At 44.1% G+C, this 16,824-nt stretch overlaps 1 protein-coding gene across 1 annotated transcript in view; it reads right to left on the reverse strand.

Annotated features, from left to right (window-relative positions):
• The window catches only part of SMURF2 (SMAD specific E3 ubiquitin protein ligase 2), a 57,933-nt gene extending 47,223 nt beyond the window's left edge, over positions 1–10,710 (reverse strand). The window contains exon 1 of the mRNA XM_066200335.1: positions 10,344–10,710. Coding sequence (XP_066056432.1) covers positions 10,344–10,395 — 52 coding nt within the window. The 5' untranslated portion in view covers positions 10,396–10,710. The remainder of the gene's footprint in view (positions 1–10,343) is intronic.
• Positions 10,711–16,824: the final 6,114 nt, after the last annotated feature.

Consider the following 16,824-nt stretch of genomic DNA (forward strand, 5'->3'; position numbering starts at 1 on the left):
TGTGACCCTGCGTCACGTTCGGTGCTGCAGCACCAGAGCCCAGGCACCAACACATCCCCAGTGCCCCGTCCTGCCCAAATCCAACCCCACCATCCATCTGCCCGTTTCCCCAGGCAGCTCCTTGGTCCAGGTCACTCCCTTCTCCTCCACCTCTCCCAGCTTTTGTGCCCTGTGCATTGCAGGTAGTGCCTCTCTTCACACCAGCAGCACGCTGAGTTCAGCCTTAAGAGGCCGAGCTCACTAAACCTGCACCAAGCCTCACCTGGCTGATACAGCCACACCTGCCTATCAGCCTGTCCCTGGCTGACAGCACCTCTGCCCCAGAATAAAGCATTCCCAAGAACAAAGCAATTCTGCATGATGTGCAATGTATTTTTAATCCTTTTTGAAACCGGTTGAAGTTTAGCAGAATCTTCCCAAAATAAATTTGGTCTGATTTAGCTCCTCAGCACGAAAACTGTCTGTGTTAGGCGGCTGCTAACAGCGCTGAGCAGTGTCTGATAACGGGAAGCGCTAACTGCAGCTGGCATCATTAGCTCCAGCTCGCTATCCCAAGTTCAGCCAGAGTTATAAATTCCACTGATGGCAAGTAAAAGGCCAAGATGTTCAGACAGACAAAGCAATTCCACGTTCAAATGACACAAAGTAGAAGCAAGTGCAGGCCCCAGAGCTCCCAGTCCCCACACTGCTGAAGGGACAAAGGAGCATTCCAAGGGTCAGGGTGGCCAGGGACAATTCTCCTGTGCGTTTACTGCCACTCCACTGCAGTGACACTGGGTGGGAGCAGGACAAGTGCACCTCCAGGCACGGACCACACTGCAAAGAACTGCTGAAAGGTGGAGAGTGAGCTTACTAAATTTCAATAAACTTATGAAAAATATCAAGTTTTTGAATGGGTCCAAAGGCCTGCCCCGTGTAGATGAAGTTACATTATGCCGATACACAGGAAATAGCTGACTGATTCTACAGGATGAACAATTCACCAGAGGAAAGAAACTTTCAGGAAAAATGATAAATATTGTAATGAGGAAATCCGAGGCACGTATTCACAATGTCACATTCACATCTCACAAAGGCACAGAAATTTCTTCATGATCCCCTGGCCACAGAAGCAAGTGAGACACAGACAAATAGAAATATATAGGATCTCCCCCCAGGCAGAATAACCACGTGCTGTTTGGGAGGGGAACCAAGAACTTTACTCTCCATCCTTATAGATGGGACTACAGAACTTTTAACCTCCTTTATCCCCCTCCTAACAGCTACTGAGAGAACACCGTGAACTGTGGGAACTGCTTGAGGAAGGGAGAGAAGACTACACAAATATTTTCTGTCAAGCCAGGCACGACGCACGTACTACTGAAAATTACTCCAAGTCATTTTTTCCTTAAAGGCCTTCTCTTTTCCTGCTGCAGAAGAAAGCAGAAGCCAACATTTTACATCATCTTTCGACCCAGTTCTTAAGAAGAAATCCCAAATATGAAGGATGTTCCCAAAAGGGCCACAGTGTTACACGACAGCACAACTTCAGGATAAATCTTGCCCCCCTCAGATCAGTACAATCACAAAGATTTAAACCCTTCAACTTTTAAACAAAAAGCTGATATCCATCTATTTGAGGCAAACTCGAATTATTGCACAGCACCTGGAATTTACAGACAGCATTTGCTTGTCTAAGAAACCAGGGGCACCTCCCCTGTGGAGCAGCATTAATAAGCTTGAACAGGGGACAACAGCAGTTTTTCCCCATTCCAACATCCTTGACCAAGAGTTTATTGTAACCGTGTGTGATATATCTATATATATATATCTATATATCTATCTCACAACTTCACATATATACATTTGAAGGTTCTGTTCACCAACACCCTGCACTTCACCAAGCATTCAGAATTGCCAGTTAGACATTTAGAAATGCCACATGCACAACCCACTGGAAATTATGGCACAAAAAATTTTTATCACTGTTCACAAGCTTCAATTAACAAGAACCTTCTGCAAGAACAGCATAAAACATTTTTGAACTTTCTACTACAATCCTTTTAAATAAAAGCCCTAGAAAATTTCTGCTTTATCATGCATTATGCCCTTTTTTTAGACTGGGCAATTTATGTGTCACAGACTGTGCACTCAGGCTTTAAGAAGGCAATAATTTTTAATTTCATACTAGGGACTGCTGAGCAAGTGCTCTCCAGAAGACGTGAGGATGAGGTCCCTCACGTCTATTTAAATGAAGTACTTAGCAATGGGTATTTTGTGTCCTTTAAAATAGACGTATTTGTATTATCAGGATGAAGAGAAATGCTCAGCATCTTCAGATTTCCACACTGACAGAGCAAGCACTGAATCTTTACAGCCTGGCTCGGTGCTGTACTCAGCAACACCACATGCACATTTCTTTACATTTTAGCCCAGGCACAGGAACCCACATTTGTTTTCTGCTTCCACTATAAAGTGACACAAAACCTGGGAAACTTACAGTCCCTTCACGTCCCTGTGTCAGCTCTTGAACAACTGCACCCCACTCTGTCCTGTTTCACCTCTTTGGCTCTGAATGACACCACCTACACCAGCTCCATCCCATAAAGTTTCTTATATCACACCTATTGCCATCCTTTATAAATTAAGACAGAAGAACTTACTTTGCTGCTGAACAAAAAAGGGGACACCTAAATATTACTACAGCTGAGCACAATGCTATTACTCATCTAGTCCTGCACACTCTTCTCTACAGAGCTACGAACTATTTTATAATCCACCAAGGAAAATAATGGGAAGAACTTCATCTCTGAAAATAAATATTTATAGATAGTATAAATAAATAATTTCAGAACAAGGTGAACATTTTCTGTTAAGAGTCAAATTGAAGGACTATTTGTCATAAAGATACCTAAATGCTTGGTATAATTAATGCCATGAATTTCTAATCCCAGGCAATTAAGCATGAATGTAATTCTATGAATTTTATTCAGACATGTTTAGGTCCTTTGCATGCTTAAGGATTTTCATTTTAATTTTTTTTAACCAGCCATGTCCATAAATATCTAACCCAGATACATCTTTCCTCCCTCACCAGTAATTAATTTTAGTACATTTTACATTTTTGCATTAAAAAAAAAATCTGCATTTACTAGATTGCCTTTTACTAAAATGAAACAACAAATTACTAAGTACACTCCATCTACTTTCCTCATGTCCTACAATATGCACAAAGCAGGAGCTTTACCATACATCATTTTACAAGTGTACAGCCTGGTCTTTATCTGTCTCATGAAGCAATCTTCAAGTTGACCCAAGTTCAGAAAATGCCTCTAAGTATCACCAACACAGATTCCACCTCCAATTAAATTCATGCACAACTGCATCTATAATTGAATTTATGTATGCATCTACGTATAAACTCCAAATCAAACGGTTAAGCATGTTAAAATGAAGCATCATGACAGATATAATTAGTTATTACTCCATTTAACTCCATCAGTAATGTTAAAATCTGGGTCAAGGCAGAATGAAAATGCCACCAAGAGCCTGCGGCTCTGTGAACCTGCCTGAAGCCACCACTCACTCACACATCAACCCAGCACAGTCCTCTACAGCCGGAGAAAAAGGGGAACGACAAGAGACGGACTTTCATGTGGACGTATTCCTCAGCCCACTCCAAGTGACAGCACAGGGTGGGGCAGAGGGAAATGTGCATCCCAGAAATCGGCGCTGCGGGTTGGAAAGCTTTGCTGCGGCATTGTCTCTCCCATGTCGGTGGCAAGACGGCATCACACAGGCTGATTTCAGCATGAATGGCACAATCTGGGTACACAGCTCTCCTCTGACCCGTCAATCACGTAGCCTGGACATTCTCTGCATAGTTGAAACAACTCAAATGAACTGGTTACAGAAAGGAAGCATTGAGGCCGTTTCACTGACAATCCCACAGCCACCGAGTGACTCTCCCTTTCTCCAAGAAAACAAGGCTTGTAACTTGAGTTAAATACACGCTGGGCGAGAGTCACTCCACAGAATTACCAACAGGATACAGCCACAGAAACTCACGTACTGCCACTTTTTCTTTCATTTTCAGAATTTTGAAAATGGGAGTAACACTTCATGTTACTCGCTTCTGGGGATATCAGCCCTCCTGGTCTGATCTGCCTGAGCAATAGCAAGAAAGAAGTATTTTGAAGTGGAAAAAAAGCAATTCTCAAGAGTCTGCAGGATGCTAAAATACAGCTGATAGTGCAACACAAATATGGCATAGGAGAGATAACTGAACACAAATCACCCCAACTGCACAGTCTGAGAAGGCCCAAACAGAACCATCTTTTCTGTGGATTTGAAACTCAAAAGAAACAATGTTCACGGGCAGAAAGTCAAAAGATAGTGGATCTAAATCCCAGCTTTACTCGGTTTATCCTTTTTATGATCCTGAGCATGTCTATCCTCCATCCTGTATCACTCTCCCCCTTAAACTCAGATGATAATGCTTAGCCAGTTTTGTCCTGAGCTTTGATATCAACAAAGACTTTAAGGTTACAAGCAATCTTAGCCACGCTTTCCTTGGAAGCACTCAAAGATGAAGCAGCAAGAAAAAGCCAACAATTTGCTTTCCTGAATATATTACTGACAAACGTCCCTCAAGATTCTGATCCTCCTCCCCAAACTGGAATGTGCTTTGCTAACAGCAGACACACGCAGCAGCTCCTTTTCCATGCACTGTCTGACATCCCAGAGGTGAATCTTTCCCAGCTCTCAGGAGTCACTGCAGTGATCTCAGCCCTGCACGTGTGATGAGCATTTACATTTTCTACATTAAAGCAAGCACAAAACAGCCTGTGCAGTAACACACTCGTGCCACTCAGCCCAGTCAGGAGCCAGCTCACGTCATTGTTGTGAGGAGAGCAGGGAAGACACCCAAAGAAATCATCCACCCCCTTTTAAACGCTGCAAGAAAGGTCTGCCCCATTCCTGGAATGAGATGTCATTCCAAGTAAGAGGGCAAAGCAAGGAAGCACTTCAAAGGCCATGAGATAAACCAGAACAAAACATTAAAAGCTGTCTTCTTCCAGGGATCTACCCATTCACCTTACGGACATAAAGACAAAATGTTTGCATCTGGGGCCTGATCAGATTTTTCAGTGTGATTAGCAAAGGCAACAGAATATAATTTGTCACCACTAGATGAGTTTCTCAGCTTTGTTCAGCTACACAGACAGACATTATGGGACAGTGTAAACTCTTTAAACTTCTCTGAAAACTACCATTCTAAACATTACTCACTAATATTCCACCCCCCAGGATTTCTTTCATTTTTTTTTTTCCTGGCAATAGCTTGAATTTTTTTAAACATTACCATTAGGACTGCCTGCAGATTTCCCATATGTCTTCCATACATGCCCCATATGTTACCTACACATGTAAATCCCCTACTAGCTTCTATGTGGTGCTTTCCTTATTGTACAGCCACAGGTGAATAGTGGGGTTTTTTTAAACGGAATTTCAATTTCAATCTTTTAATTGAAGCCCCCACATAACTGTTTTCCTACTACAATTTCCTCCCCTAAATCCTTTCTGATCTTTGTTTTCCTTGCCATGATATCACATTATGTACTCTTGAACACAGTTATCTAATTTTATACCCAGATGAATAAAACTTTGTCATACAAGCTGAACTCAGAGGAACAAACAGCTGAAACTGCTCCATACAGCTGCTCAGTTGTTTATTACAATTCTTTGGCATCTGTATGGTCCACAACTGATTTATATGTATATAAATATCTGTAACTGCATACTGTGTATAGAAGAAAGCATGTATTTACACACACACTTGGTACTTTGATGAAAATATCGAGGGCCAAGCAGCCATCAGTCCCTGTACATCTGATTAGACACATGTCTATTGACTTTGTTGTGACTGCACCAGTTCAATCCACCCACTATGTAATTTATTGATTCAGATTTCTTAATGACACATGCCTTACAAAAACTAGCACTTAAGTCAAATATACCTTACATGAAGGAACCCCATTGTTTTATTGTTGACCAAAGCATATCTAACTACAGGCTGCTGGTAGGAGAGGCAGTCCTGCCCTCTTTGCAGCTTCTTCTCTTCATCCCTCTTCTTCAATATAAAAAAACCCTTTTTTTTTTTTCTTTCCTGGCAGGATTAGCTTTCAGCTCATCCCATAGCTACACAGTTGCTGGAGTCAACACAAGGGAGGGCCCAGAAAGTGAAGCCAGGGACTACAAAGAGAAAAAAGAAACAGCACTCAGATTTTAAGCTGACCTAAAATGGCACTACAATTTCAGTCAACTATAAAACCACTGCCTTGCTGCATAAAAATATAGGGAGCTCCTTTATCATTCAATCAATCAGATGTTCCCACAGTGAGGCTCTGCTATCTATAAACTTCAGTCCTGCTTCCATCACCACCGATGGAAAATTTAGGATCCAGGTAAACCACTGTCTTCAACTGGATTAATTTAACACTTAGACTTATCCACCGCAAAAAGCCAGGTCTGAACATTCCACATTTCTTTACAAAGCTCAGGAAAATTTTGGCTTTTTCTAAATACTAAGTATGTTTAGTGAGAAATATTATTAGCATTACAACCAGAGTTTCTACGGTCTGGTAGAACAGCAGCACTTTCTCCTTCAACACTGGAACTTCACAATACAGTCCCACCTTTGTACTGTGAGGGCTGAACAGACAGTAAAGCAGCAAGAGAGAAAAGAGAGAGGGACACAGCACATGAGATGCTGATCCATTCTCCACAACACAACACCCAGTGCTTTTATTTCCCTAATCAGCAAACCCTGCAGGAAAGCTGGAAGCAGTAAGAAGGGGGAAAAACAAATCCAACAACTCTTCAGGCCTATGCCTGATTCTGCACCAGCAAAACTCTTCCAGCTCATTCCAGTTTTATCCGTGGGATATTTATCACCACTTTTTCCAGCCCAGTGTAACTGTGCTCTGTGACTATGGAAGTGTCTTTACTGAGACAAACACTACCTGCAACACACGAGCTAAATAAACTTCTGCACCGAACCTTTACTCAATGTGTTCTAATGTTCACAGAGTTTTGTGGAATTCAAACTGATTTTAGGAAGTATCTCCTTGATAAAAAGGGCCTTAAGGGCTCCAGAGAGCTGTCACTGATCTCCTAAGTGAAAGCAGTCAAATGTAGCTATTTTAACACTAGACAATTCACATCTCAGGACATAAAGTATTTCCTGAAAACAATGGGCATTTCTCAGTTCTCTGAAGAATGAAAGATCAACACAATTCAACACAGGGGTGGAAGAAGTCATAGCATGCTCTGACTGACAGTGCAGCGTATTTGCAAATTCACATATTCAGCACAACACTGAGAAAAATCACACTAGGAACGGAAGGGGATGACTGCACTTGCAGCTTTTGTGGAACTCGGATGTACTCAGGATAGGACCAGATCAAATGGTGGTAAATATGTGAGAGTTGAAGAAATTTTCCTTGCACTTCCTTGGGCATTGCTATTACAATAAATTTCTAGACTTTAGCTAATTTAAATTACACTGCCTATATTTTAATCAGAAACGAGGATTTACACCTCCTGCTAGAAGTATCATCAGAAGCCATGACACTTAGATTTTAACAATTAAAAATTTAAAACAATTTAAAAATCCAGAGATTTTTTTAGCCCGAGATTATGTGAACTGTATCAATATATGTATCACTAAAGACTCAAGTGATATTTGCAACAAACAGCTACACCTTGGAGCAAAAGAATAACCTTTTATAAGAAACATCTAACACAGATGCCCTGTAAACTAAATAAAAACTTACTAGAAGTATGCCACTGCTGTGGTTTGTCTCTGTTGTGGAACCCAGACCTAAATAAACTGTTAAACACTTAGTGTAAAGGTATGCCAAACATTTCTCAGAACTTTCTTAAGGTCCCAACAAAGAGTCAACCTTTTTTGCAAAATGCGGCCTAGGTTAAATATTTTATTTGGCTCCTCAAGATGGACTGAGAAGTTGGGCACCAGCTCCAGATCAGTTCTTGGACTCACATCAAACATTACCCTGTCATTTATCCAGTCAGTCAAAACAATGTTTTCCATCTAAACCTTTAATGTTTATGTCCTGAAAAACTGCTAATTGAATCCAGTTCTTGAAATCCATTTTTTAATCTATACCATCTAATTTAGAGATAATGAACAGAAGAGATAAGCGTTGAACAATGATTGCAGAATTAATCCCATAAACATTCAAGCCAAAACAGAAGACTGCTAGTTTCATAGAGCCAAAGAAAATTAAGATTAAACAGCATTTGTCAGTTTGAGAATAAACTTTTAAAAACACTGGATATACAGATTCTTTTAATTCCAAACAATTTTAGAACTCCAGAGCCCTCAAACTGCTTTTCCAATCAAAAAGGGTAATCAAAACCACAGAGAACACTTAAAACTACTCCTAGGCAAGAACTGACAACATGTCAGCTGAATTAATAAAATTCATTGTTTTCCTTAAACGTGCAAAGCTTCCTTACAACAAATGACCTTACGTGAAACAACTCCCCATTAGCTAAGGCAGAAAACACCTCAAGCTGCTCAGCTGGAGAAACAGGCCAATGTTCTGTAAGCTTCCAATAACAGAACTGGTACTCAGTGCCTGCCAGAGCTGCTGACCCTGGAACAGTCCTAAAAGGACAATTTTGCCTTCATCCCTTGCTCTGCACGTTCCCTTCCTAAAATACAATACGACAAAAAACCCCAGAGCACTCCTTAGGGTTGTACCTGCTTCATTTGGGGGCTGAGCACGGTGTGCAAAAGCACAGCCTGGTTCTGGTCACAGTCACGCTGCCCTCAACACACTGACATTGTCACAGGCACAGCTTCATTATACGCTTAACCCTCAATAAAAACAAAATATGAAACAAATCCGAACACAAAACACAGAGGTGAGAAAGACAACTCCCTGGACAGTATTTTCCATGTTTTTAAATGAGGCTACAGACCATTTTAGGTGTTTCAAAGATAGGCAAGTCTGAGCACTCACTGCTCAGGGAAAGAAAGTATTAAAGCACTGCATCAACACAGCAATAACCTGAGGAGAAAGCTACAAAACACTCGGTAAAGACAAGGCAGCACTGTTCCATGCAGCAGTCGCAGCTACGCTCATTTTAGGAGTTGTATTTCCAAGTGTTATATAGAGACACTCACAAATCTCCATGAAAACTCGATTATAAATCTACTCTGAGTATTTCCAAAGTAAAGCATAAGCAGATACGTTTTACTTTTCCTGTAAAAATAATATACTTGGAAAAAATCATTACACTGGAGATATTTCTCATGCACCTAAAGTAAATATAACAACTCCTTCAACATTTTTAAAAACTTTTATTTTGCAAGCTGGTTAGATATGTGTATGTATCTACTCAGTACATGTAGAGGTGAGTATTTAGAGTGTAAAGCTATTCTTTTCTAATAGCTTACCTTCGTGTACTGATGCTTCACATTATCATTTATGTGCTGGAGGATTTAACAATACTTTCAAAAAAAAAATAAAAATAAAAGCTAGTTCCAAGTGTCCTGTATTATTTTAAAGAAAGCTCTAGCAGAATTTCCAGTATTTTTTTCCTCTAAACCTATCTACCTGGGATTTTATATGGAAAAGGGCATAGTTTTAAGTATTTAAGATCAGATTCCTTTCCTCCTCAGCATGCAGGTGAATCCTTTCAATGGTATTTTAAAATACCAGAGGTCAAGTGGTCTTCTGGAGGAGGGCAGCACAAGGCACTTCACCCAAGAACTGCGAACAATCAGAGACTCATGGAATATGCTGAGTTGGAAGGGACCCAGCCGGGTGACCGAGCGGCGCTGCACGGGACACCCCAAACCCCTCGCTGTCCCTGGGCACGGCGTCCAAAGGCTCCCCGAGCCCCGGCAGCCCCGCGGCTCTGCCCACTGCCCTGGGCAGCCTCTCCGGCGCTCAACAGCCTTAGCTGAGGAAACCGCTTAAAAACCCCAACAAAGCAACGACAACAAACAAACAAAGAGACCAAAACAAAGAGCGCGACAGTTTCTATAGAGTTTACACCGAGAAGACGAAGGGAAAATAAGCAGCAAAGTTGCGGTGCGGTGGCTGAAGTTCGCCCGGGCGGCTGCGGGGCCCGGGCCGGGCGGGCGGCGGAGCCCGGACACGCCGAGCCCGGGGCCGAGGGGACCCGAGGAGAGGGCAAAGCTCGCCCTCCCCTTCCCGGCGAGGCCTGAGGGGCCGCTCCAGCCCCACGTTCAACCCCAACGACACCCGGAGGAGCCGCTCCCGCCCCCCGCCCGGGCCGGCCCCGCGCCCCCGGCCCGGCCTCACCTGTCAGCCGCAGCTTGACGGGCCCGTTCCGCCGGGCCCCCGGGTTGGACATGGCCCCGGCCGGGGCTGCCCCGCCGCCGCTCCGCCAAGGGCTCGGGGGAGGCGCGAATGGAGCCGGCCCGGGCGCTCAGGGCAGCGGCGGCCGCCGGAGGAGGAGGAGAAGGAGGAGAGGCCCGGATGTGCCCAGCGTCGCCATGAGCGGGGCCGGGGCCGCGGAGGAGGAGCGGAGCCTTCCCCGCTTCCCTCCGCTTCCCTCCGCTTCCCCGCCCCCGGGCCCGAGCACAACAAAGCCGGGACGGAGCCGCACGGACGGCCGGGCTGGCGGTGGGCTGGGCTCGGCTCCTCTCCCTCCGTCCCTCCCTCCGGCCCCGGGGCGGCCCTGCCCGCCCCCCGCGCCCCGCCTCGGGTCGGCCCCGGAGCCCGGCCGGGCAACGGCGGCAGGTGGCGGCGGGGCCGGGGCGATCCTGGCCGCGGAACGGCCGTGTCCCGGGACCGGGAACGATGGGGAACGGCCGTGTCCCGGGACCGGGAACGATGGGGAACGGCCGTGTCCCGGGACCGGGAACGATGGGGAACGGCCGTGTCCCGGGACCGGGAACGATGGGGAACGGCCGTGTGCTGGGTCCGGGGACGATGGGGAACGGCCGTGTCCTGAAACCGGGAACGATGGGGAATGAACGTGTCCCGGGACCGGGAAGAATGTGGGGAATGGCCACGTCCAAGGGGGATTAGGGGCCTGGGAAGGATGTGCAGGATGGCCATGGACTGGGAGAGCTGGGGGTCGAGAAGAATGGATGAAAGGCCAAGGTGGAGAGGAGAGGATGACAGAGAAGTTGTGTGGGGAGCTGGGATGGGAAAATCGAGGGTACAAATGGGAAAAGACACGGCAGGAGAATTCAGAGCCAGGCTGAAATGTGTGGTCCCACACAGGAGTGCTGCTGTTCCAAGGCAGTATTCCCTGTGGACAGGGTGTGACAGACCAACCCTGGAAACTGTTAAACTTTGGACCAATTTTGTTCTTATCTGCACTGTGTAGAAATCAGCAGTTGGGTTCTCTGAACTGCCATTCGCAGAATAATAATTTAAAGAAATAAAAATGCCTTTCATCCATGCCATGGGGCCTAATTTAACTCCCACCCGGTGGGAAAGGTGACCCTTCCCAGAGTTTTCCCAGCTCTGCAACACACTCCCCATGACGGGAGCTCCATCAGAGTCATGGGCAGCTTTCTGCAGGGCCAGAGGGGTCTCAAGGGTGAGAAAAGCTCCCAGAAAACCTACCGAGGTTGCCACAGTCAAGGTTACTTTAGAAGTCTGAGCGAATACATCACACACCTACTCTTACTAACAACCTTACTAATACTCTACTCGTTTGGTCATGTCACTGCTCTGGCTTCTTCCTGCTGAGGTAACCAGTAAAGTATTACCATGTGGGTAGTCAGAGATGAGGATCCAGCTGTGGATCAGGACCCCAGCGTGGGATCATGAGAAGATGACCTGTGCTTCACCGAGTTCATCATGTGGCTTCTGCACAGCCCGGGAGGTTCTCTCTCTGCAGTTGCATGGGCCTGAGCTGTAACCATGTCTGGAGTGGTCCCATCCTGGCAGAGCTCAGAGCTTGGGCCTTGTTAATTCAAACCTGGGGCATGCGACTGATTTTTTTCCTGCTGAAGGCCTTGGAAGTGCAGTGTGATCCTCAAAGCTTTCCTTCCATAAAATGTGACCTCTCCTGCACTCTCCGTAGGGACTCACTTCCTCTTTCAAGTGTCTTGAGTGCCAGGTTCTTCCCGGTGGAGATTTCCAATGGTTCCTGCAATGGTAGCACTGCTGTTCCAATGTCACTTCAACAGGGAGCAGACGAGTCCTGGGATCCCTTCCTTGGCAAGGAAGTCCCCTGTGCCATCAGCTGTTTAACACAAAACTAGCGAATGTTAGACACCAACCTCCTTCACAGCACAGGCAGAGCGCAGAGAAAGCGTTGGTTCAGTGCTTCACCACTGGTTCAAAAGAAGAGAATTTGAAACAAAGTCTAAGTGGCATTTCCTACAAAACATGGACACAAGATATCTGAGGGGTTTATGGCTTTATATTGCACAGAAACAGTTAAAACGTTACTTGGTATGGGTGATGTAAATTTGCACACACTTCAAAGACATTCCAAGTGTCCTGACTCCTGCATTAAAAAAAAAAAATTATATATATATATATATATCTATATCTATCTGTATATATCTATATATCTATATATATATATATATATATAAACATTTGTAATTGAAGGTCATATTATTAAAGTTCCAGTCTGTTACAAATTCACATAGGTCATTATCCTTTTCTCAAACCAAGTATTTAAAGCAAGTGGCTGATGGTTTGCAAATATTGCAACATTACCTGGCCACTGAGCAGAAGAACAAAAATAGAAAACACTTTTCACATCCTTAACATATTTCTAGATTTTTCCTAACTGATGATTATTCATTTCTGGGGTCTTGCAGTGTGCTTTGGACCCAACATTCAATAATTCTGATGTAATTTGACAAAAATGTTTAATGTTACATTAAACAAAATTTTTTCTACATGATCTTTTTCTAATGGATAACTAACGTGTCAGACATTAATTGAAATGCCAATATTTAAAAAACCCCGTTGGGATTAAACACAGTATTTCATTGTTCAGTATTTATATGAACATTTTAATGCTTTCATTTTAAAGTGTTTTTTAAAGGTCATGACGCATACTTGGTTTCAAACTGCTTTTCAGAAAGCAACTTGCTGAACTATAAATTTTTCTAAGATTTTTGGGCACGCTGCTCACCTTTCAGTGAAAACACTGTGATATATTGCAAGTTAGAGCAGTAACTGATGCACAGTCAGTGCATTTGGGTCAGCACATAAAATGTACTGTCTGCAGGATGGCTGCCACTGCTGTGCATTTTTCATTACTGTGTGCCATATTTGATTCCATTTACTTAACTTTTAAACGACCAGCCTGCCTTGAGCACTTTTACAGGTCCATCCCAAATACATCAGTGCCATGTGGGAGAGGCCTGTAGAGCAGGTGTGTATTTAACAGGGGGAGAAGAGGGGCTCCAGCTCCATCAGCCTGGCAGGGCTGCTCCCAGTTAGGTCAAGGCCAGGTCCTCTCGTGCCTGAGGTGGGGAGGACGACCTGGAGCAGGCACACAGAGGCACCAGATGCCAACTGCTGCTCCCTCCCTTCTCTCTTGTCCCAGGGGCACAAGGGCTGCGCCTCGGATGTCCCACAGGTTTCTGCCCTGTCCTACCTCCCAATTCTGCTGGCAAAGGGGGATTTTCACTCACTGTTCCCCTTCGCTGAGTAGAGCTGCCAGGCAGGATTTAAGCTGAGCAGCTCCATGAGGGACCAGTGCAAGATCTGCAGGCAGCAGGTGAAGGGAAGCCTGGCAGAGCACCAGGAACTGCAGCAGTGTAGGGGACAAAGATGCTGACAGTCCCTGATGATTGAAAGTGCTGCTTTCCCAGCCAAGGAATCCCATCGCAGTGTCATGGTCCAGAGGTTCTTGAGCCAGCACTATCCCCCAAATTCCCAAAATATTCTCAGATTAACAGAGCTGATGTTTCCCTGATCCTGCTTTCAGTTTCAGAAGCCAAGAGTTTGCAGTAAATTGTGGCTTTGTGCAGTTCCATTGCAGGAGGTTTCGCTCTGTGCAGGCCTGATCCAGTGAGAGGGACAAGCAAATGTCATCAGAGCTGCTGACAAGAGCCCCATGCTCCCCTGCAGGCTGGTATCACTGAACAACACATCCTTTCAAGATGAGGTAGCTCGCTGGGATCCGCAGGGATGGGAGTGCCTTGCATCATCCTGCAGATCTTTTTGGATGACAGCCTTGCTGCTGAACTTGGGAATTCAATCCAGCCTTCCTCAGCCAGAGCTTGACAGCTGAGCCACCCTCTAAAGGATTGGCAGAAATGTCTAGAGAAGAGGCAAGGTCAGGAATCTTTTAGGACATCAACAGGGTTGCTGAAGAATCCACAAGGAGAAAATTATATAATAGTTGGTATCATAATGATATCATATCAGTGGTATTGGTGTCATATGAGTGAAACTTTTGAAGAAGTATTTAGAAATAACAAAAATTTTTTCTTTTCCATAGCTGCACAAAAATGGGCTTTGATTTCTTGAATCTACCAAGAGAAAGAAAGAGAAGGTTTTGCTTTCACAGATAGTTCTCAAAGGATTTTGTGGTTCTGAACACTGGGAAATGTGTACAAACATCTTTAACCAAGTAGTGTTCGTTTTCAGAAGAGGATGGTTGTAGTTATTTTTTTAGAGGCGAGGTCCTCCCCATCTTTAGAAATGGAAGAGTGTACTGGAAACTCATTCCTCAGCACGTGGAATATGTTCAAAGCAAATCAACGTTTAAGAATTACATTCCATTTCTTTCTGCGTGTAGGTTTAATCATGGCACATTCCTCCAGCAGTAATGAGAGCTGGCTGGTATTATATCACATTCTTCCCCAGCTTCTGTAATGATATCAAGAAAGCAAGAGAGCTCTGCCCCTGTTACTATGATTTTGTGAGTCAATTAAAAGGGTAGAACTATTTTCCTGAGACAATTTTTAAAAATAAAGATACTTTAAATTATCTGGACTGCATTTACTTCTACTAATTTCATCATTTACTAAATTTCCCAGAGCCTGGCATGGTTGAATTATAGACCCCACCCCTGGAGATCATGGAGTCAAAGATGACTTGATCAGTAAAGAATTACACCTTCATTTCCTCTTTCTCTGTGATGTATTTCCACTGTATGTTCAACTACATGCTAATGTAGATAATGCTAAATGCCTATTTTGCCACCTAATGGTGTAGTTCTGAGAAATAAAGTATTATAGCAGATTACACCAGGGCAACCCCCAAAATCTTTACATTTATCAGATTTAATTTCATCCAGAAAGAGATAAATTTGAAATATTTATGAAAGTCTGTTCCTTTTCTTATCACATCAGTATTTTTTTCTTTTCTCAGTAAAGCTGTTAATGTGACAAAAAAAAAAACAACCCCAAAAAAACCCCTAGAAAAATGAAATTGTGGAGAATGCTAAATGTTTCTACCAGCAGTTTTCTCTGCCTCCTTGTTAGTTTGCCTGATCAACTCACACCATTTCTAAGCATTCATCAATACCTTTGATTGCAAAGGGCACTGTTCTCCCAGTTGGCCTCTTTGGCACAGGTTTTTCTTCTAAACCTTCCCTAAGCCAATCATAACTTCTTACTGTAGCTAAAGTACTTCCTGAATTCATTGCAGATCCATCACTTTCTTTGTCCTGTTCCTGAATGGAATTCTGTCCCCCATGAGGCTTTCTGCCACCTTCCCTGCCACTCTTCTATGCTAAAGGAGCAAACCCTACTGCAGTCATGTATCAAATGCTTCTGCATTTCAGGAATCAAGATGAGGAACAGAAAATTTCACTTTGTACAGGACTCCTTTTTTCCCTTTGCAGATTATGAAAATTGTCGGACTGGAGGATTATTTGTGTTGCTGCTGAATGGAACAAGCTACGTTAAAGCATTGAGGTGCACATGCTTAAATATCTGGTTTTACTCTGTCTCTGTTGCTGCTCAGAGACAAAGAGAGTTAACCCAGCAGTGGAGGACAAACCTATCAGAGCTCTGGGATGAAGAAACATGTCTAGACAGGGACTCTGGTTCTCACTAAGGCTCCCTTTGGCATGCAGAGACAATGTTTATGCAAGAGGTCAAGAATCAATCCATTTCTCAAGCTGGAGCTGGAGATGAAGCTTTTCAGGAGAAGAAACTAGGAAGGAAATCTCCACCCATGTGCTGGCTACTGCAAAAGGGGACAGCAGCTTGGAGCAGAGACACCGTGGCCCTCTGAGACAGGATGTCTTGGGGAAATGATGTGTCTCTGAAGGGAAATGACTGCAGCTGTGGCTACAAAAAAAATGCATGAGCTTCCATATCATAGGATTTTCCAGTGGTTAGTCACTAAGATAACTTCTAAGTCCATCCATCCAGAACAGATTAGTAACTGATGCACAGATATTCCATGCAGTTCTCTAGCCATGTTATTTCCCTCATCGTGTCCTGGAGGACAGCACTATCCTAATGGGACTTTAGCAGAAGAAGAAAAGGGAGATTTTAGAGACGGGCATTGAACATGGAATAAATAGATGTGTTGCATTTTATTGCTAGACAGAGGCTGAAGTCCACTTTCTGAGAGGGGTAGATCTGTCATGAAAAACCATGTCCTGGTGCAAGGCTGGAGGTGACACCCACGTGGCAGCCCAGCCCCTCGTCTAGCTCATGTCACCCCTGTTCTCTGCTGCCGGATGTATCTCACAGCCCAGAACCCAGTGGCAGGTGCTGCACAGCATTTTAAGAGCCCACACACAGGGCAGAGCCCAGCTTCAGTCTTCAAGCACAGTGGATGTGTCTTAGGCTTAAAATACATTCCCTGACTTGTCTTGATTCAAAATCAATGA

This window comes from Chamaea fasciata, unplaced genomic scaffold, assembly GCF_029207755.1.
Source record: "Chamaea fasciata isolate MVZ Bird 193981 ecotype frontalis unplaced genomic scaffold, bChaFas1.0.hap1 SCAF_19, whole genome shotgun sequence".
NCBI lineage: Eukaryota > Metazoa > Chordata > Aves > Passeriformes > Sylviidae > Chamaea > Chamaea fasciata.